An 18503-nucleotide genomic window follows, 5' to 3' on the forward strand; every position below is an offset into this window, starting at 1 on the left:
AAAGTTTAAACGTTAACGAGGATCCCGTTAAATCATTAAAGTTTATTATCTCGAATGATTTACGTCTATAAAGATCGTTGCCATGGTGATATATGTGGGACGGGGACTATCACCGTGACGTCATTTCGTGTTTGTTTGTTTTGTCATCACTTGTATTAACCCCTTGACCTCCGCCCATTCTCATTTGCAGGCTGTTTATAGTCCCACCTTTGATCCAGCTTCAACTTGTCCTGGTATTCGAACCAAGCGCGACCTGCGCCGATGACTCAGCTCACCTGCATGCGCGGCGCGCGCAGGTGTGCCTGACGCACGCGTGACTGACGGGCCGGTGTGAAACTCCGACTTTATTGTTCTCAGACGACACAAAGCAGATTTAGTTTACAGCGTCCCGCGCCGAACCGCATCCGGTAACGCCGCAGCTGTGCGTAAAGGCCGCGCGCGATCGCACTTTGTTCCGCTCTGCGGCGGGATTGTCGCTCGTGATCGTGGTTTCACGTGGACTGTTCGGGAACATGGCTCGTGGGCGCGTATAGTTCCCCGTCGCTGTTGGGGGGGGGGGGTCTGACTTTGCGCCACTTTACGCGCCATCCTTGAGCCGCAGATCGCTGCGCGCGCGGCGGGATGGAAGAGGAAACCCTCCCGTATTCCCTCCCGGACCTGCGGGAGCTGGAGACGAAGGTCGGGAGGAAGACCCCGGAGAGTCTCCTGGTGTGCGTCGGGGATGCTGACGCGGGCTGCGCGCCCGACGCGGCGGACGCGGCGGACGCGGTGGACGCGGCGCGCCGCGGCTCTGCCTCCAGCCTCTCTGACCAACTAAGCAACTTGAGACGAGAGATGGTAAAAACCCTCCGGCTGCGTCGTCAGCGTTTAGCGCGTCTTATTTCTGTGCGTTTTGAATCAGCCAAGCCGGTTTCTCTCCTCTTACTGGTTTCCTATCGGACCTGCGCCTCTTTCCAACCTGCACAACTTGTTCTGGTCGCTCTGGCGGCATATTTCCTCTGAATAGAAATGTCAAGCCTCGTCACTGAAAGATATGTCACCTGCTGCGCCTGCGCACGTATCAGCAGCTTCCCTCCTTCCTCCTTCCTCCTGCTTTTAGCTCCTTCCTCCCTCCTCCTGCTTTTAGCTCCTTCCGCCTGTTTCTTTGTATGTTGCTCAGTTTGCATCACTCCACAGGGAACAAGAACGATAAATTAACAGCCGGAAGCCCCATAATTCATCTTCTGATTCTGACAAAACACATTTTCAGCTGTTTGCAACAACCAAATCACATTTTAAATTGTTCTAAACAACATTTATTGGGCCTGTTTTCCCTAATCTTATGCAAAGCGATACTCTTTGACTGCAGTCACTGTTATTCAAACCCGTCAGCGACACTTTTGCAGCTGAGATGATTCAGCGTCTCAGAGCATCCTCCCAAAACGCCCGGTTGTTATATCTGCATGGACGGTTCTTCAGGAACCCACTTCATCATCCTAAACGCCACTATTCACGCAGAAGTTACTGCGATCTGCAGACGTGAGGATCCTCCGCCAGCTGGTGGCTGTGAACGAGGGCATCGAGGCCATGCGCTGGCTGATGGAGGAGGAGCAGAGCGCCTTCGCCAGCAGCCCCAGCAGCAGCTGGACGGGCAGCCTGAGCAGCCTGAGCACGGTGGAGGAGCACCGGCCCCTAACGTCCCCCGGCAGGTATACAGCAGGGGGGGGGGGGGGGGGGGGGCTCCGCTCCCATTCTCACACAGAGATCAGACTGAAGTCTAATTGAACAGTTTATCTGAAGCTTAATCAAAGTGTGGGCGTAGTTGTGTTTATTACACTGAATAAAACCGATCAGATTTGGATTGAATGCAGAAATTAGAGCTTTTTATCCGTCACGCTTGATGTAAACATGCAGTAAAGCTTTTATTGTGGTTCAATGTTTCTCATTTTGCTCCGCAGAGTGAGTCAAACTCCGTCATTCACTGAATCCATTGAGGAATTTGCAGACCCCCCAGCATACACTGTCCACTTAAACAAGAGCCGCCCCGGGTCCACCGAAGCGGGACGCTCCAGCCCGCCTGGCCTTGACTTTGGAGTCACTCATTCCACGCAAGGAAGGAATCAGCGGACGTCGTCGAGTCCCCCCGACTGGATGCGAAATGGAAATTTGCCAAAGCCACAATGGCGGGATACGTACGTGGATCCGCCACAGGGCGCCAGACAGCCTTCGGACGCCATCAGAAGAGCGCTGATGAGATCAAGCAGGACCAGAACAGAAGCCAAAGGCGTTCCTGCCCTCAGCAGCGAGTCGGGGGCGACGCACGACCACGACCAGACACGGCCGGAGCCGTGCAGGGGAAGCTTTGTGTTTGCCTCTGATGCTCAATGGTGCTGGGTGGATTCAAATGAGGACGCAGTGCCTCTGTGATCTCCTATGAGCGCAATTTAAATGTGTGATATTTGGTTTCAGGCTTTTCTCTGCAACCATTGGCTGCCGGGAATGCAACGGTATTCAGAATGCAAACGATGATCAGCTAAATGAATGTGTTGCTCGTCGTCGGCCTCTCGCTGCTTTGAGTAGTTTAGAGTTTGGACTTTTCTCTTTTATTTGTGTGGGAATTTCTAAAAAATCAAAATCAATAAAAGCTGTATAATGTGAAAGAACTTACAAATCTGATGGAGTCTCTTCAAAAGTTAAATCTACAGACATCATGACCAGGTCAGGTAAATCTTCTGAGGCTGAGGTTTAATGGTTTTATCAACACGTGTTTTTTTTTGTCTTCTTTTGATTGCACATCATTTTATATCTTATGAGACAAAAATGGCAACCTTTTACTTTTTCCTCTCATCAAAATCAATTGATGAAATAATACAGCATGAAACGCGTCAGAATTTAAAAAAAAGTTATATTTTTATCTCTTAAATTGTATCTCTTGTTCATCAAGAAGAAGATTTTTTTTTTATTTGTATGCACCTATCTAATAAAAATAAAACAAGTTTCCTGACACTAAATAAAAAACTAATTATGTTTAAATCCCTAAACTTCCTAAAGAAAGCAGGATTCATTGAGACTGGAGTTCCCTGCAGTTTCACCTCCTGTCCTGTGGGGGCCGGTAATGCGCCTTTAAGATAGTTTGCTAACCGCAATAATAAACGAAAAGGAAGACGAAGCAGGTAGCGCAGTGTCGCTGCCGCTTTGCGACGCATTGAATGCTCGTCCGGGTGGAGGAAGGACGGTGTAATGGTCCAGAAAGGAATCATGGAAACGTGTTTTCTACGCGGTCTCCTTCTCGTCGCTCTGGCAGCGTGGACGCGAGGAGACGGCAAGTGTTTCCGGCACCGGGACAAAGTCCGGCAAGACTGCTGCTAGCTTGTTTGCGAACGAACATTAGCTCCGTTTGATGAGCAGTTTCCTCGAAAACAACAAAGCGACAAAAACAAACAGAAAAATGTCACTTCTGCCAGTTCAGGTTGACGTCGTCCGTGTTTGTTTGTTTGTCTTTAAGAATTTAAGATATAAAAGTTTTTGACAGATTGATATCGGTACCTTTTTGAAGTGCTTCCGGGTACGGATGCAGGTTCTGGGTCTTTTTTTTTTTTTTACATTTTTCTTCTACATAAGATGGCGGACGAACAATTCTCCAGTGACCTTGAACAGTAACTATGTGTTAATCAAATGTCGAAATAACCGGGTTGACGACTCAAGCGTCTGGATCTGGGAGATCAGAACACTGATCGGCTAACGGTCCGGTAACGGAATGTCACGACACCGACCTGTCTGTATAAACTGTGCGTTTGCGCTTTCCTTCCTCCGACAGGCGGTCGGGTGACGTTTGTATCGGAGCTCTCGTCCAAACCGGCTCAGAAGTTGACCAAGTACGGTTGGTACGGCAACGTGAGGCTGCAGCGGTTCCACGTCCCGGAGGAGACCGCCGTCGCCCGCTGGCTGTTCTCGGTCACCAAAGGTCACAGCTTCGACTGCGGGCGGCACAACGTCACCATGTGAGCTTCGGTCCGGCGCCACGGAAACCGTCCACGGGTGTTTTTCGTTTCCGCTCGGCTTGAACTCCTTCCTCCTTTTCGCAGCCATATCCGATGGGGCGCCCCTCCCGTCATCGATCCGATAGGATCCAAGTTCCCCGACGCGACGCTGCGTGTCCCCGGCCTGTCCCTGACCCTGCCGGTAACGTCGCAAGGCTCCGCGACCTTCAACCTGTCCGATCCCGCTCCGGGGGATTGGTATGTCGCCGCCCACCTGCCTGAAGACGACGGACGCATCGAACAAAAGGTCTGGACGGCGTTTCTGCGGTTGCTCTAGATCTGCACGAAGAACCCGAAGACGTTTATCTGGATTTCTGAGATTCGCTCGGATCTTTCTGCCCTGAATGTCTGAAAGCGTTTCGTAGTTCTGATCACAGACGTCCCGGTTCTCCGAGCGGTTCCACCGGAACCCGGCAGGACGTGGATTGTTTCTGACTCGCATCGTGTTCCTTGCCTCTGGGAATATAAACCTGTTTACTGCCGCGGGTCAAAATTCCAATCGCGTTTTTGTATTATTCTTTTTATCCGACGTCGTTTGGAATGTTTGACCGACGTTCGCTTGATTTCCTGCCGGCGTTTCGTGTCTTGATCCTTCAGGGCTTCCCGTCCTGCTCGTACTTCTTCCAGCCTCAGCTGTCGATCAGGAGAGCCGTGGACACGCCCGTTTTGCAGCAGGGCGCGCTCCTCCAGCAGACCGCCGCCCCCGACGATCCCGCACGCCTTAAGTAGGAAGTCCGGCGGCGTCCTTCGCTCCCTCCTTCTCGCATCAGTAAACTGAACGTATTTGTCTCTCATTAGGTTATATGTCCCAGAATTCACCTCTTCTCTCTCCGTCGTCGTGTCCGATTGCTCGTCGGCGGACGGCGTGGACGTCGGGACCTGTTCCCTGGTCCTCCGACTCGGCTCCGCCTCTCTGCAGGACGACCCGGTGACGGTGAACTGCTCGGGCACCGGCTGCTCCGCCGCCCTCGCTAACCCGCCGTGGGACGCCTGGTTACGAGTGAACGTGGAGAGCAGCCGTGACAACCGCACCGTGTCCTTCACTGTGGTGTCGAATTACACAGGTGGGCGCACGGCAACACACACCTGAACGTTTCACGCGCGCGTCCGCTTGAGTCCACAATGTGTGTGTTTGTTTTTCTCGTCCTCAGTCGGGTGTAAACCAGAGGGCGTCGGCCTCGCGCCGGACGATGACGTCGACAAGCTCCGTGGCAACAGCAGCCACGGCAACGCAACCGTAGCGGGCAATGGCTCAGCGGCCGCAGACGCGACGGCCTTTAGGAATGAGACGGCGGCGCCGGCGTGTGTGCGGCGCGTCCCCGTGCTGTGCGAGGAGGCGGACGTGCTGTCGGTCCGGTTCGCCCCCGTTAACGGCCCCGACGTCGACGTCGCACGCGCACGCCCCACGCTGCTCAGCTACCCGCTACACACGCAAGCTAGCGGCGGTACCCTCAACCTGCAGCTTGCACTCAGCACTGTGAGTACCGCCGGATCCCTGCGCACGCACGCGCACACACACGCACACACACGCACACACACACACACACACACGCGCGCACACGCACACACACACACACACACGCACACACACACACACACGCAGTATTCTGATAAGGAGCTGTGCTTTTGTTCCCGGTTGACTTTGTGTTGTGTGTGTGTTTGTGTAGGCTAACGTAACCCTGGGCAACAGCAGCGTGGTGGCCTGTCTCTCTCCCTGGGTTCCGGTTCTGACGATCAACCACTCTCAGCCCTGTCGCACAGGTAGCACCGGCCAATCGGCGTCATTTTCACGTCGGTCAGATCTCTCGATGTTTCGCGGCGGCGGATTCTCCCGAACTTGAAACCCGTGTCTGCAGCTTTGTTCGGCGGCTACGGCGCCCGCGTGAACGCCAGCGTCCCGAAGGCTCTAATCAGGCTGCCCTTCCCTCTGTCAACAACGTGGTACCTCGCCCTGCAGCTCGGCTGCGACAGGTACCGTTTGGGTTATCCACACGCTTGGGAGTCTCCCGGAGTCCTGATTGCGCGTGTGTGTGTGTGTGTGTGTGTGTGTGCGCGTGCGCGCGTTGCAGCAGCGACTGCGGCAACACGTCGGTGGTCTCCGTGGCGCCGGAGGTGTTCATCAGCGCCTGCGTGGACGACTGCGGGACCTACGGCGAGTGTCGCCTCCTGAGGTCGTACAGCTACCTGTACGCCGCCTGCGTCTGCAAGGCCGGTGCGACGGTCACACACGGGCGGGAACGCGCCAACGCCCGAACGCCCCCGCTGAGTGTGTGTGTGTGCGTGTGTGTGTGCGTGTGTGCGTGCGTGTGTGCGTGCGTGAACAGGCTGGAGCGGGTGGGGCTGCACCGACGACTCCGCGGCTCAGTCAGTCTGCCGCCAGTTGGCGGCGACGCTCCTGCTCACGCTCAGTAACCTCTCCTTCCTGCCCGCCATCGCCGTGGCCGCCAGGCGCTGCTACGTCACCGAGGCCTCCGTCTACCTCTTCACCATGATCTTCTCCACGGTAACGCGTGCGCTCGCGCAGGCCATGCGACGAAGCCGCTTTGTTGTGCCTGGTCGCTATGGAAACGTGCCTGTCGCTGTGCCGCTTGCAGTTCTACCACGCCTGCGACCAGCCGGGCGTGGCCGTCCTGTGCATCATGGACTACGACGCGCTGCAGTACTGCGACTTCCTGGGGTCGGTCTGCTCCATCTGGGTCACCGTCCTGTGCATGGCTCGCATCGGAGACGTGCTCAAACACGTAAGGCCGCCGCCGGCCGCCTGTCGCTTTAAGGCGCCGGCGGGGGGGGTGAGGGGGTGGGGCTTGATATCGTCTCTTCCTGTCTGTAGACGCTGTTTATGTTCGGGGCGCTGCTCATTGCCATGGCGATGCAGCTGGACCGTAAAGGCCTGTGGAACCTTCTGGTCCCCGTCCTGTGCGCCATGCTGGTCATGGTCACGTCCTGGGTAAGACCCGAGCGCTGCTGGGGGGGCGTCGCCCTGATGGGGAGGGGGGGGGGGCGTGCTTGCCGTGCTTGCCGTTCGCTGAGTCGGCTCTCTTTCGCCGGCAGGTGTACAGAGGCGTGCGGCAGCGGCATTGCTACCCGCCCTCCTGGAGGCGCTGGGCCTTCTACCTGGTCCCCGGGGCGTCCTGCGCCCTGGTCGGGGTGTGCGTGTACGTCTTCGCCGAGACGGAGGGCAACTACTTCTACACCCACTCGCTGTGGCACCTCCTGGTGGCCGCCTGCGTGGTGCTCCTGCTGCCTCCTCGAGACAAGAGCAGGGAGGCGCAGGGCTGGAGCAGGGGCTGGAGCTGGAGCTGGAGGCCCCGGGTATGCGGGTACACGCTGTGCGAGAGCAGAAAGGAGGATCTGTACATGGGCACGTAGTCCGGGCGCGGTCGGCGCCACCCGAAGACGTGCAGCAGGTCCTCGCGCCGCGCTTTTATTAGATCAGCTAAAGGCTTGAGCTGTTAGATAACAGCTAACGCCCAAATCAAAGCTCCGGTGCGTCCGTGACCGTCAGACCGCCCAGCTGACCTTTGACCTCGCGTCACATTTTAAATGGTATGGGTATAAATATTCATGTTCAGCCTGCTGATTGATTCGCTGTATTTATAGTCTGGACACTGTTTAGAGTTTTATTCTTTCAAGATTCCGGATCGCGGGTTCTAAAGGCGGCATCCACCCTCCGGGTTGTTCCGCTTGATTGGGCCGTGGTGCCACGCCCATTTTACAGCAGCAGGACTGGTGTCATTTCCTGTCTTGCGTGCTCGTAGAATCTGATCCATCCTGAAGCACTTTGTTCTGTCACGTAAACGACATCTTATGAATGTGTATCAGATTGCTGTGTGTGTGTGTGTGTGTGTGTGTGTGTGTTAAAGCTACAGAACTCATTCCGTTCTTCACTTCCTGTTGGCCATCTTCATGTTTCTTCTCTCACGTCGTCCCGCAGGGCGGTGACTTTCGTCCCTCGCACTGGTTCGGTTTGAACTTTTGTCTCCTTGACCTTTCGTTTGTGTTTTTCTTGTTATTTTTCTCTCTGACTATTTAAATCGTTCTCCTCCAGCTCACGGGGAAAGGAATGTAGACGCAAATTGTATTTCCTTGTTCTGAACAGCGACTCCAATCCGGGTATCGCCTCCCAAAAATAAATGGTTGTGTAAAGAAAACTGCGTCTTCTCGTCTGGTGTCTATTTCTGGTCCGCAAAGACGGGATGGGAAGCGGATTATCATAATCCTCAGAAATATAGAAAGTGCTTGTTGGGACTGCTGAAGTGTGTGTGTGTGTGTGTGTGTGTCTATTTATAGTGTCCCTCCATTAGTAAATTTGATCCCCGTACTTCAACTCGCAGTCCTATATTGTGTTTAGATGCTCCGCCTCTTTGTTTAATCTGCAGGTCTGACATGATTATTTGTTGTCTTTATTTCACCTACTTGATCTACTCCGTGATGACAGGTGGGTCTTTTTTTTTTTTTTTTTTTATCCAGAAACCTGGGAGCCGATCATTCCCATTAAAAGCAGTAGCAGTTACTGCGTACAGCCAGTAGAGGGAGCCAGCAGCAGCTCCCAAAGGAGGGAAGTAAAACAGCAGGTGAACATGGTGTGGGGGGGAGCGATGGGAAAACAAGAAGTCTGGTTCCAAAAAGCTGAGAACGGAACACTCCATTAATGTCGTGAAACTTTATTGACATGACGGCAGCCATCGCGGGGTGAAGCGCGGTCACGCAGCAAACATAAAGCTACTAAATAACTAAATACAATGCCTGTGGCTTGAACATCTATATAAAAGCTGTTGAGGGACAAGGGGGGACTCGGGACGTCTCGACAGGAGGGACTGACTTCAGGTGCAGGATGAGGATGAGGATGATGCAGCAGTAGGACGCGATGCTGCTGAGGTGAGCGTTTAGCGCTCGGAGATGCTCTAATGGTTTGAATCAGGCAAAGTTAAGGCAGCTAAAGAAGCAAACCTGGTTTCCAAACAGCCGCTTCGACTCGGCGGTAAAAGCTGGGGTTGCTATGGCGACCGATGGAGACGGCTGACTTAATGGCTGGAATGAGCTGCGGCGTTGGTACCTGCTTGCCCCGCCTCCGCCGTCTGGTTGGAGGACTGAGCGGGGGAGGGGCTAGCGTGTCGCTGACGTCTCATGAAGGGGAAGACGCTGGGAGGACGGAGAGTTAGAGCATTATTAAAGTCAAAACCCAAAGTCAAAGCGGGGGGGGGGCGTGGCGTGGACTCGCACCTTTTCCTCGCTTCCTGAGGGACGACGGCGTTGGCCAGCATGTTCTTGTAAAGCTCCGACTTGAGATATCTCGGGTACGAGTCCTACAGACGCACAAACACAAAATGGCGTCGCACAAGTGAGGAGATGAAAGAGCCGCCGGGCTCAAGGGTAAAGTCTTCGCACCTTCTTCATGAGGAAGTAGATGTGCAGCTGCGCGTCGTCCATGACGAAGCGATGCGGCCGTCGGATCCCCTCCAGGGTCTTATCCATCGTCTTGCTGTCGATGTTGACCCACCGGGCGGCTCCGGGGGACAGGAAGTTCCTGAGTCACGTGCAAAAGGGCGGCGGTTGTCTGATGGGAAACCACGAGCGCGTGCGTTCTTGTTTAATGTGCGCTCGCACGCTTACTTGTAGATCTCCTCCACTTTCTCTCGGATCTTGGAGCTTTCTCCGTGTCGGACGTCCTCGCAGGCCTGCCAGAAGCACAGGTTCTCCGCTGGCAGAGAGGACGCGGGAAACGGGACACGCGTTCAGGGATTAGACCGAGCAATGTTTCACGCAGCGTTTGCGATCCGCCGCTCTTCCTTACCGCTGAACTCCTTCTCCAGGTACGCCATGAACTCCCGCCTTCCCATGACGTCGCCGAGAAGCTCCGCGAAGCCGAAGCTCCAACGCTCCACCCGGAGGCGCGTCGGCGTCGTCACCCTGGCGCGACAGCGACGCGGGCGGGTCACGCCACACGCGAACAGGCAGGATTGTGTTTGTGTATCCGTGCGCGCGCGTGTATGTGTGTGTGTGTGTGTGTGCGTCTCACACTTCTGCGTTCATCGTCCAGTGTCCCGGGTCATCGGAGATCCAGGGGTTACTGGGGAGGCAGCCCTGCATGATGGGATCGTGGTTGTGGTACTGCTCGCTGTATCTCACGAAACTACGCAGCCCCACGCCAATGCAATGGCACGCACACACACACACACACACGCAGGCACGCACGCACACAAAGTATTATTGACTTCCCTCAGGAAGAATCCATTAGTGCCGGAGAGTAAGGGTCCGGTCCAGGCGGCATTGAGGCGCGTGTGTGCGCGTCGGCTCGTTTCTATGCAGACGATACCTTCCTAGGCAGATGGACGACTTCACGCGGTTTCTTCCGAGGGCCCTCCTGCAGGTTTCGATCTGCGAAAGGCAAGAAGAACGTGTATCACCGCGGCGCTTCTCTGCCCGCGGAGTCTCGCGGCCGCCGGAGTTCCGCGACGTTTACCTCTCTCTTGAAGTGGTCGCTGTTCTGGTTCCGGCAGCGAGAACGAGAGGAAGGAATGAACGATGGAGACGTGAGACAGAAGACAAACCGGCGTTCCCTCAATGCGACGGGGGACGCCTTACTGACCAGGACAACGCGGGAGCTGAAGCTATTCGGCCTCTCCAGACCCATGTCCAACACATTACGCACCCCAGGCTGAAAAGACACACACACAGTAATAGCTTAGTATGGTGTGTGTGTGTGTGTGCGTGTGCGTGCGTGTGTGAGAGCACTTAAACCTTCCGTGTGTTTTCCACTCCACTAGCTCAGACTTTTATTCTCAGGTTTCTCTTTCTTTTTCTCCACGGCCTCGTCCCAAATTCATAAAGCCGAGTCAACCCCCCCCCCCCCCCCCCTTCTTCACCCTTCCTCTCCCCCAGCGCCTCCTCTGCCTCACAGCCTCTCTCTCCTTCTTCCCTTCCTCCCTTTGTTTCCTGTCCATCTCGTCTTCCTCTCTCTGCCTCGCCGCCGTTCTGTCGGCCCGTTGTCGGCGGCGGCTTTTTACAAGACGGCGTTTAATATTTCATGTCGGGGGGGGGGGGGGGGGGGGGCAGAGAGGAACTCGGGAACGAACAGAACTCGGACCGCTGACTGTTTGAAATAGGCTTTCCATTATTGTCTGCCATTATTGGTAAAGTGCAGGACAGCCGGCCCTTGCTTAACGACGGCCTTATGTCCCGCCTCTTGCCCGTAGAAGACCTGGGATAGGCTCCGGCAGAAGATCAATCAAAGTGACAAAATGGTTTTTATATCATCACAGCGATTACTTGTCACTAAACACGCACTTTTACGTTTCGGAAAAGCCCGTCTGTATAGTGTAGTACAGCATGTATCACGTTGTAGTATTGTGTACTAGAGTGTAGTACAGTGAAGAGCGTGCACGTACCGGAGGACGGTTGATCAGCCAGTACGCTTGCTCCTGACATTCTAGAACGATCCGGTCAGCCTTCCTCCTCTGCTTCGATGCTCTAAACATAAATCACACTGTAAGTGTGTGTGTGTGAGTGTGTGCGTGTGTGTGTGTGTGCGTGCACCTGAGCTGCTCTCGAGCTTGCATCACCACAAAGTCCCAGGTGTGGTTGATCCTCTTGTGCAGCAGGCTGTACCTCTCCTAAAAAGGGAGGAAGAGGAGGAAACCAAGTTGCAGCGAGGAAACGAGACGAGTTTGCCTTTTCGGTTTCGCTCTCTCCCCTTACGCACCTTCTCGTATTCCACGAGCTCGCCTTGTTTTCTTATGTTCTTTTTCGCCAAATAGATTGCTGTCGGAACAGAAGACAAGTCAACGGGGGTCCGCTGCCCCCCCCCCCCCCCCGATCTTCATCTTGTCCCTCGTTTGTCTCATTTTTAGTGCCTGAAAGCCGTTTTTAAACACCCATAAATAAATAGTTTCTGAAGTTGCCCAGTTTTTTTGCTGACGTGGGTTCTTTTTTTTTTTTATTCCCTCCCTTCCTCAGTTTGTTTTCGGATTATTACCATAATCCAGCTCCGTGGCGGGCCAGCGGCTGCTGGTCCAGAAATAAGGAGTCTGAGGGAAAAGCAGACACTTTGGTGACATTTCTGATGGAGGTTGATCACAAAGCGGATAAAGAAGTGGGCTAATGGACGGAGAGGGAGGCGGGCGGGCGTCTGTTTAACGCCCCCGACTCACCTGGAAGCGATAGGGCGACTCGTCGGCTCGCAGGACGAGGGACCGCGGCTCCTTCAGGGGGTAAAGGTACCCGTACTTCACCTGCATGCCGCCGATGTGGAGGGCCTCTGTTAAAAACACCACAGAGGAAGTCACCTTTAGCTTCACTTCTAATGTCCATCCCCCCCCCCCCCGCCTCGTGACGCTCGTCAAACCCAAACCGGATCCTCTGGGGCTCATCCCGTTCCCGTCGAATGGAAACTTTACGGCTGCAGTCGCACGCAACGGCGGGAGAGGAAGCGCCGTATCCTAGCAACGCCGCACAACAAGCCGCTCGCCGTATGCAAACACAACGCAAGCGTACGGGCGACTCACCCTCCTCGCCGATGTTGTATTTGTGGATCAGCCAGTCGATGATGTCACAGCCTGGAGACAGAAAAAAGGACAAACGTCCTTCCTCGTCTCTGCAGAAGCATTCAGTTCGCCCTGCATCACACACACACACACACACACACACACATACGTCGTGCACACTCACACACACACACTCACCTGTCATGGCGTGTGGAATGACGGTGATGAGGAGCCTCTGGTTTCTCATCTTCATGCCCATGTCAGGGTCCTGCATGGCCACAATCACTTTCTCCATCTGTGAGGAGAACGCGCACACACACGCACGCACGCACACACACACACACACACACACACGCACACACACACGTAACCATGCAGTATTAATCCAACACACAAAACAAGCACAAGTTAAGACTTGCGCCAATCATCGGACATCTTACACCACGTCCCGACTGGTTTCATCCCGGTTCCGACCGTGACGTCACGCGGTCCGGTTGTTTTCTGCACCTTGAAGTCTGAGTTTAACCAGAATCCCGGGTTTACCTTCCGGAAGCACGTCATCTGCTCCCGCTTCCAGCCGCCTCTCGCCAGGGTGTTGATGGTCATCCTGCGGGCTGCTCAGCATCACTCGACGGGACGATAAAAGTGCAAGAACGGAGTGCTGGCGGGAGCGCGCAGCAAGGCGCGCACCACTGCTCCCTTTCGGCGGTCCGGCGGCCGCGCGCCTCCGTGCGCGTAGATTAAAAAGGATTATAACGGCCAGTAATTTTCCGCATGATAGTCTGTATATTTTATGTTGCATGATTGAAGGATGTTTTTTTTTATAGAGGATATTAAACAACATCACGAAGTAAATATTCTTTAAGCTACAGCGAGACACGAGATGTGTTGAGAAAGACTTTTGATTGATTAAAGTCAATTTTTATTCCTGTTTTTAATCGAAAAGGATGAAGCAGGTTTATTGCTCGGTGATTCACAAGCATATTAACCAGAATATCTTGTGTCAAACGTTTAATTTTACCGAATTTATTCAAGGTTAATAAAGTATTGAAGATTATAGAGTGAAGGTAATCAAAAATATAAGGTAACATTTTTTTCTACTTTTAACACAAATGGAAAAAAGTTCAGAACACTTTTGTGTTTACATATTTATTTAAATCAATTAGAAAGTTTTGTTACGGGATGTTTTTATAAATACGGGCGTGTTGACATTCGCGAAACAGCACATGCGCCGGATCCACGGTAGCAGTTTGTCCCACACAGGTTTCCGTAGAAGCAGGAAGTAGTCCCGCTGTCTTTAGCGGACCCTTCACTTCTCCTATTATTTTCTAATTTATTAGGTCTATTTAGAGATTTTAACGAAGGTAAGACATTCATAAAGGTTCGTATTCTCTTAAAGGCGGTTACGAGGGAAAATGACGCACGTAAGTTTTTGCTGCGGATGAGAAAACAGCCTTTTAGCTAACCTTGCTAGCCGACACCAGACAGTCGAGAGTATTATTTACCAGAAAGTGTCTCATGCGTCTCGTAAAACTGAAACCCGCAGCATTAACGAATGAACCAGGCCGTGGATCGCGTCTCGCATTTTCTGTCGTTTTCCTAAAACGTCTTCGGACAGCTCAAAGTTCTGTCTGACCCTGGTCTGGGTCGTCTGTCAGGTGGCGATGGGCGACATCCGACAGTCGCTGCTGCCTCGCGACGTGCTGAGCGCCGCCAAGGAGCTGCTGTACCACCTGGACATCTACATCTGCAGCCTGGTGCAGTCTGGGAGGCAGCCTCCGCAGGTGGACTCCAAGACCCTGCAGCTGGTGGAGGAGTTCATCCTGCACGCCCCCGAGGACAGGAGCGCGCCGGCCAGGGTACGCCGTTAGCTGCAGAGGACACGGGCGCATGCGTGTGGACGGCCGTGACTCTGTCCGTCCGTCCGTCTGTCCTCCAGAGGATGAGCGCCCTGCAGGAGCTCCAGCTGCTGGAGATCATGTGCAGCTGTTTCCAGGAGCAGAGCCGGGACGCCGTGCGTCAGCTCATGTTCTCCGCGCTCTTCGGTCTCCAAGGCAACCAGGCGGACGAGAGTCGCATGGCGCTGTTGGGCAAGCTGGTCTCCATGGCGATCGCCGTCGGCCGGGTCCCCATCTTGGAATGCGCCGCTACCTGGCTACAGGTGAGTTCTGCGCCGGGGGGGGGGGGCAGGGGGCACATTTCACGGTGTGACGCCACGCCCCCGTGTGCTGTCGCGTCCCGCAGAGAAGCCACCGCGCGTACGCCGTGCGGCTGGCTCAGGTTCTGGTGGACGACTACTGCGGCACGATGCCCGGCTCGGCGCCCGCGCTGCAGAACATCCACGGCGCCAGCCCCCGCTTCTGCTGCCAGTTCATCACCGCCGTCACCAGCCTGTACGACCTGAGCTCGGGTGCGTCAGCCGGGGGGGGGGAGGGGGTCAGGAGCATCGATGAAAACATTCCGTGTGACCTTTCTGACTTTAACTCTGCGCGCTCGTCCCCCCAGAGGAGCTCGCCCCTCCCTCAGAACTCCTCCGGATGATCGTGTCGTGGATCCAAGACGACCCTCGCCTCGTCCTGATCGCCTTCCTGAACACGCCGCTCCCTGGCAGCCAGCCAGTCAGCTCTCTCGACGTCACTCCGCTGGGGGGGCTGGTGCGGTGGTGCGTCAAGTCGCCGCTCGCCTACGGGAAAGGCAAAAGGCCGGCGGCGGCCAACGGCGGCGCCGAGAGGGAGCCGGAGGCGGGGCCTCTCTTCTCTGCGCTCCATCTGAGCGTCCTGCAGGTCGGGCCGGTGTTTTCAGATCATTTCCTCGCCATAGCCACGCCTCCGAACGCCCCGGCACGTTTGCCGACGCCGTCTTGCCCCTCCTTGTGCAGGTCTTCATGCTTTTGCCCAACATCCTGAACGAGAAGGGGCTTTTCGGTCGCCTGGCGCTCCTTCAGATGGACTCCCTGGCCACGCTGACCTCTGACCTCTCCAGGCTTCTAGACCAGGCCGACAAACAGACGCACAAGTCGCCCGCCGACGCGCACACGCTGTCCCAGCTGACCCTGGAGCGGCTGGCTCAGGCCTTCCAGGTGGCCATGGCCAACGGCGCCCTGCTCTGCTCCAGAGGTAGGCGAGGGAAAGGCCGGGCGGCTCAAACGTCCTCAGGCGCTGAATTTAGCTCCGGTTGGACGACGATGCCGAGCAGATCCAAATGTTTGAAGCTCCGCGTTTGACCAGCCGACGCTAACGCTAGCGTTAGCTGCAAGCAGCTCATATTACAGCTCAACTCTGGCTTCCAAACGAACGTCAACAACAACAACTTCTCGTTTGCCGTAGACGTCCTCGTGTGTCCTCGTGTGTCCTCGTGTGTCTCGCCTCTTCGCGCTGTGATGAGGGTTTTCCTGACTTCCTGCCTCTTTGTCTCCGCAGAGGACCTGAGAGCGATCTGTTCCCGCCTCCCTCACAACAAGTAAGAACCAGTATCCATTACAGGGGGGGGGGGTCAAAATCAAGTCTGATTCACTTTGAATTTTCATGGTTGGTGTATAAAGATACCAAAGATACCTTGTTAGATGTTCCTTCCTCTCCTCTCCTCTTCATCGTCCCTTCACGCCGCCTCTCTGTTTCTAGTCTGCTGCAGTTGGTGCTGTCGGGCCCGGTGATGTACTACAACAACATGCACACCCCCCCGCTGGCCTTCAGCCCACACGCCGCCCACTCCCCCGTCGCCACGCACCCTGCACACACACCCCACCCCTCTTCGCACTCTCAGTACCCCACGCAGCCTTTCATGACCGGGATGCCGTTCCCCTACCGACCCGGACTCTGAGAGAAACCGTTTGTGTGCGTGGATGTCGGTTGTTGTTGTTTGTTCGGAGGCATGTGTGACGTCATTTGATCTGGTTTTGTTCAGAGGACACGTCTCTCCAATAAATATTTTTTTTTTACTCACGCCTGTAGTTTAGTTTTGTATCGCAGCCACCAGTGGGCGCTGTTGTACCGCGGCCGTTTGCAGGAGGACAGTAGATGAATATAATTCTCCTGTGGGATTAATTATTCTTGAAATAAATTTCACATTCTGCTGAGCTCAAAATAGAAACAAAATCATCTGCTTAGAACTTGTTCTCACTTCTAGTCATCAGAACCGACGGAAATTATTGCATTAAAATAGTAAGATAATGCTGAATAGGCATTAAAGGAGATAAAAGCAGAAGGTCTTTAATGATCAAATCTATGCAAATATGGGTGAACCAAGCACAAAGACCCAAAGGTAGCGGCTTCTCCTTTTTCCCCAAAGCGTGGACCTCAAAGACACCGGAGCCGGGCCCCGTGCACGTTTACGTGGGCCCTGCGACGGGGCAGATAGCGTATCGCTCGACAAAATAGCCGACCCTCCCGTGTACGCCGGCTGTCCTCACGCGGGACCCGAGTTGCATCATCCACAGTCCGCGCAGCAGCATCGGTGGGCTGCCCCTGAGTTCAGAGGGTAGATGGGGCGCCACCTATAAAGCCGTTCAGAGTGCGAATGGACTGAAATGCGGCACCAAGGCGTCGGTTTGGAAACAGACATGCTGGGACTGCCCCAGTGCCTAAGCCGGTGATCTACAGCCAGATTTTCCGGATCATCTGCTGCTGTAAACGTATTGTTCTGTGTCGATTTGAGATAGTCTGCCCCCCCCCCCCCCCGCCCTCCTGCAGAATGAATGGGTGGGACGGTGATAAGGATATCTGCTCTGGGGCGGAGGTGCGTTACTGTTAGGCCACCAGAAAGTGCCTGCAGATAATTTGAAGTAAAAAATGCAAGTTGGAGGAGGAGTGAGCGTCGAAAATCAAGAGGACGTGTGAGGATTTGTACAATAAACCATGCAGGAAGTGATATCTTCATATATTCCACACGCTTCCTGTCTCCCGCTGCACCTTTTACATGATAAAAAACGAAGCAAATTGAGGAAGCGTTTTTTTGTCTGCGTGTTTAATTGCGGCTGAAAGAGGAAATCTTGCCGTCTCGCAGGCCGTGCGCTGCGGCTGCGTCGGACTGTCTGACTTAGCAGCTGCTGAATTGTGGTTTCCTGCTGGAAACAAACCTCCCAAGGTCAAAAAACCAAATCTCATCTGCAAAAATAATTGACATTTTCCATTCTGTTAGCAGAAAAGTTGAAGCGTTAACTTTTGGAGTCTCTCATTACCTGTAAATACCTGCTCAGAAAGTCCGCGTGAGATTTGAGCCTAAAACTGATCCGTGAAACAACAACCGAGTCCTTCCCTGTTTTGTGTCCTCATACCTTTAACTCGGGCGTGTAAGGCCTCAATTATCTACAGCTCATCTGTCATTAACGGGAACTGCAGGTGTGATGTTTGTGTGCGTGCGCACGCATACGTCGTGCACAGCATCGATTCTTTCTTTTGCCTGTTAGGGTGCATCCTCTGGGAACCATGAATATCTGTGGACACATTTTTTGGCGGCTGGTCATTGGCGAGCTAAACGCTATTACGACCTTTGAGGTCAGATTGCCGATCATGACTGGGCCCTTTAAGCGATTTAAGTTGTTCACTTTCAGCTCGGGCGTTAAACGACTTCGTAAAAGAAGTGGAAGGAGAGAACGAAGGCGTTTTGCAGCAGGTGTTTCCTCATCGTGGCTGCGGACGCCGTTCTTAAATTGGCCACACATTTCCACTGACGGCTCAGAAACCCTTTTGCCTGGAATATTCCTGATGAGGCCATTTTCCTTTGCAGCCTCGAAGGGCAGCTTATAGGTGTGTGGCCGTGCGATGCTCTTCATCCCGGGAGAAACGACCAGACAAACGCCTTGAATTAAATCAGCTGGCACGTTTCTACGGCGACTTCACATTCTTGGCCTGCGAATGAGCGAAACTCCAACAGCGACTCCATGGAGCGGCGGGAAAAAAATGCAGCTGAACTTTCGGCGCTCTAAATCCTTGCTTTGAGGCTGCTCTTCGTAGGAGAGGGCCCCACCATGGCTGCATTTTGTTTTAACAGGAGATGTGCTGGA

At 54.2% G+C, this 18503-nt stretch overlaps 4 protein-coding genes across 4 annotated transcripts; 3 read left to right on the top strand and 1 right to left on the bottom strand.

Annotated features, from left to right (window-relative positions):
• The first annotated feature begins 621 nt into the window (after window positions 1–621).
• On the top strand, window positions 622–2622 carry LOC137905054 (uncharacterized). The gene is made up of 3 exons (XM_068749276.1): window positions 622–837; window positions 1498–1688; window positions 1938–2622. Exons 1-3 carry the CDS (start codon window positions 622–624, stop codon window positions 2404–2406), a joined length of 876 nt encoding a protein of 291 aa, XP_068605377.1. The 3' UTR covers window positions 2407–2622.
• A 583-nt stretch (window positions 2623–3205) lies between these two features.
• On the top strand, window positions 3206–8160 carry pgap6 (post-glycosylphosphatidylinositol attachment to proteins 6). The gene is made up of 13 exons (XM_068749039.1): window positions 3206–3301; window positions 3797–3980; window positions 4065–4266; window positions 4617–4744; window positions 4818–5083; window positions 5171–5496; window positions 5687–5780; window positions 5876–5990; window positions 6089–6231; window positions 6344–6522; window positions 6614–6760; window positions 6850–6966; window positions 7071–8160. The coding sequence occupies exons 1-13, from the start codon at window positions 3220–3222 to the stop codon at window positions 7386–7388; spliced, it is 2301 nt and encodes a 766-aa protein (XP_068605140.1). The 5' UTR covers window positions 3206–3219; the 3' UTR covers window positions 7389–8160.
• An 883-nt stretch (window positions 8161–9043) lies between these two features.
• Window positions 9044–13108, bottom strand: rgs11 (regulator of G protein signaling 11). Its single transcript, XM_068748965.1, has 17 exons — window positions 13046–13108; window positions 12701–12797; window positions 12524–12574; window positions 12170–12276; window positions 11995–12046; window positions 11722–11780; window positions 11556–11632; window positions 11408–11489; window positions 10609–10677; window positions 10483–10506; window positions 10336–10397; window positions 10039–10152; window positions 9814–9929; window positions 9633–9720; window positions 9408–9546; window positions 9243–9325; window positions 9044–9161 (listed from the first exon to the last, which is right to left on the bottom strand). The coding sequence occupies exons 1-17, from the start codon at window positions 13106–13108 to the stop codon at window positions 9044–9046; spliced, it is 1401 nt and encodes a 466-aa protein (XP_068605066.1).
• A 1058-nt stretch (window positions 13109–14166) lies between these two features.
• ints15 (integrator complex subunit 15) lies at window positions 14167–16416 on the top strand. The gene is made up of 7 exons (XM_068749190.1): window positions 14167–14361; window positions 14442–14663; window positions 14747–14912; window positions 15008–15285; window positions 15381–15618; window positions 15922–15961; window positions 16123–16416. The coding sequence occupies exons 1-7, from the start codon at window positions 14167–14169 to the stop codon at window positions 16319–16321; spliced, it is 1338 nt and encodes a 445-aa protein (XP_068605291.1). The 3' UTR covers window positions 16322–16416.
• Window positions 16417–18503: the final 2087 nt, after the last annotated feature.

The sequence above is a fragment of the Brachionichthys hirsutus genome, chromosome 15, assembly GCF_040956055.1.
Source record: "Brachionichthys hirsutus isolate HB-005 chromosome 15, CSIRO-AGI_Bhir_v1, whole genome shotgun sequence".
Taxonomy (NCBI): Eukaryota; Metazoa; Chordata; class Actinopteri; order Lophiiformes; family Brachionichthyidae; genus Brachionichthys; species Brachionichthys hirsutus.

Excerpts from the sequence above, each read along its gene's own strand:
- pgap6 (XM_068749039.1), top strand. The coding sequence starts at position 3,220 with ATGGTCCAGAAAGGAATCATGGAAACGTGTTTTCTACGCGGTCTCCTT. Across the intron at positions 5,084-5,170 it reads TGTGGTGTCGAATTACACAG|TCGGGTGTAAACCAGAGGGC; the intron begins GTGGGCGCACGG and ends TCTCGTCCTCAG. Across the intron at positions 5,991-6,088 it reads CTGCAGCTCGGCTGCGACAG|CAGCGACTGCGGCAACACGT; the intron begins GTACCGTTTGGG and ends CGCGCGTTGCAG.
- ints15 (XM_068749190.1), top strand. The coding sequence starts at position 14,167 with ATGGGCGACATCCGACAGTCGCTGCTGCCTCGCGACGTGCTGAGCGCC. Across the intron at positions 14,913-15,007 it reads CCTGTACGACCTGAGCTCGG|AGGAGCTCGCCCCTCCCTCA; the intron begins GTGCGTCAGCCG and ends TCGTCCCCCCAG. Across the intron at positions 15,619-15,921 it reads CGCCCTGCTCTGCTCCAGAG|AGGACCTGAGAGCGATCTGT; the intron begins GTAGGCGAGGGA and ends TTGTCTCCGCAG.
- rgs11 (XM_068748965.1), bottom strand. The coding sequence starts at position 13,108 with ATGACCATCAACACCCTGGCGAGAGGCGGCTGGAAGCGGGAGCAGATG. Across the intron at positions 12,798-13,045 it reads AGATGACGTGCTTCCGGAAG|ATGGAGAAAGTGATTGTGGC; the intron begins GTAAACCCGGGA and ends TTCTCCTCACAG. Across the intron at positions 12,277-12,523 it reads ATACAACATCGGCGAGGAGG|AGGCCCTCCACATCGGCGGC; the intron begins GTGAGTCGCCCG and ends TGTTTTTAACAG.
- LOC137905054 (XM_068749276.1), top strand. The coding sequence starts at position 622 with ATGGAAGAGGAAACCCTCCCGTATTCCCTCCCGGACCTGCGGGAGCTG. Across the intron at positions 838-1,497 it reads GCAACTTGAGACGAGAGATG|AAGTTACTGCGATCTGCAGA; the intron begins GTAAAAACCCTC and ends CTATTCACGCAG. Across the intron at positions 1,689-1,937 it reads CCCCTAACGTCCCCCGGCAG|AGTGAGTCAAACTCCGTCAT; the intron begins GTATACAGCAGG and ends TTTGCTCCGCAG.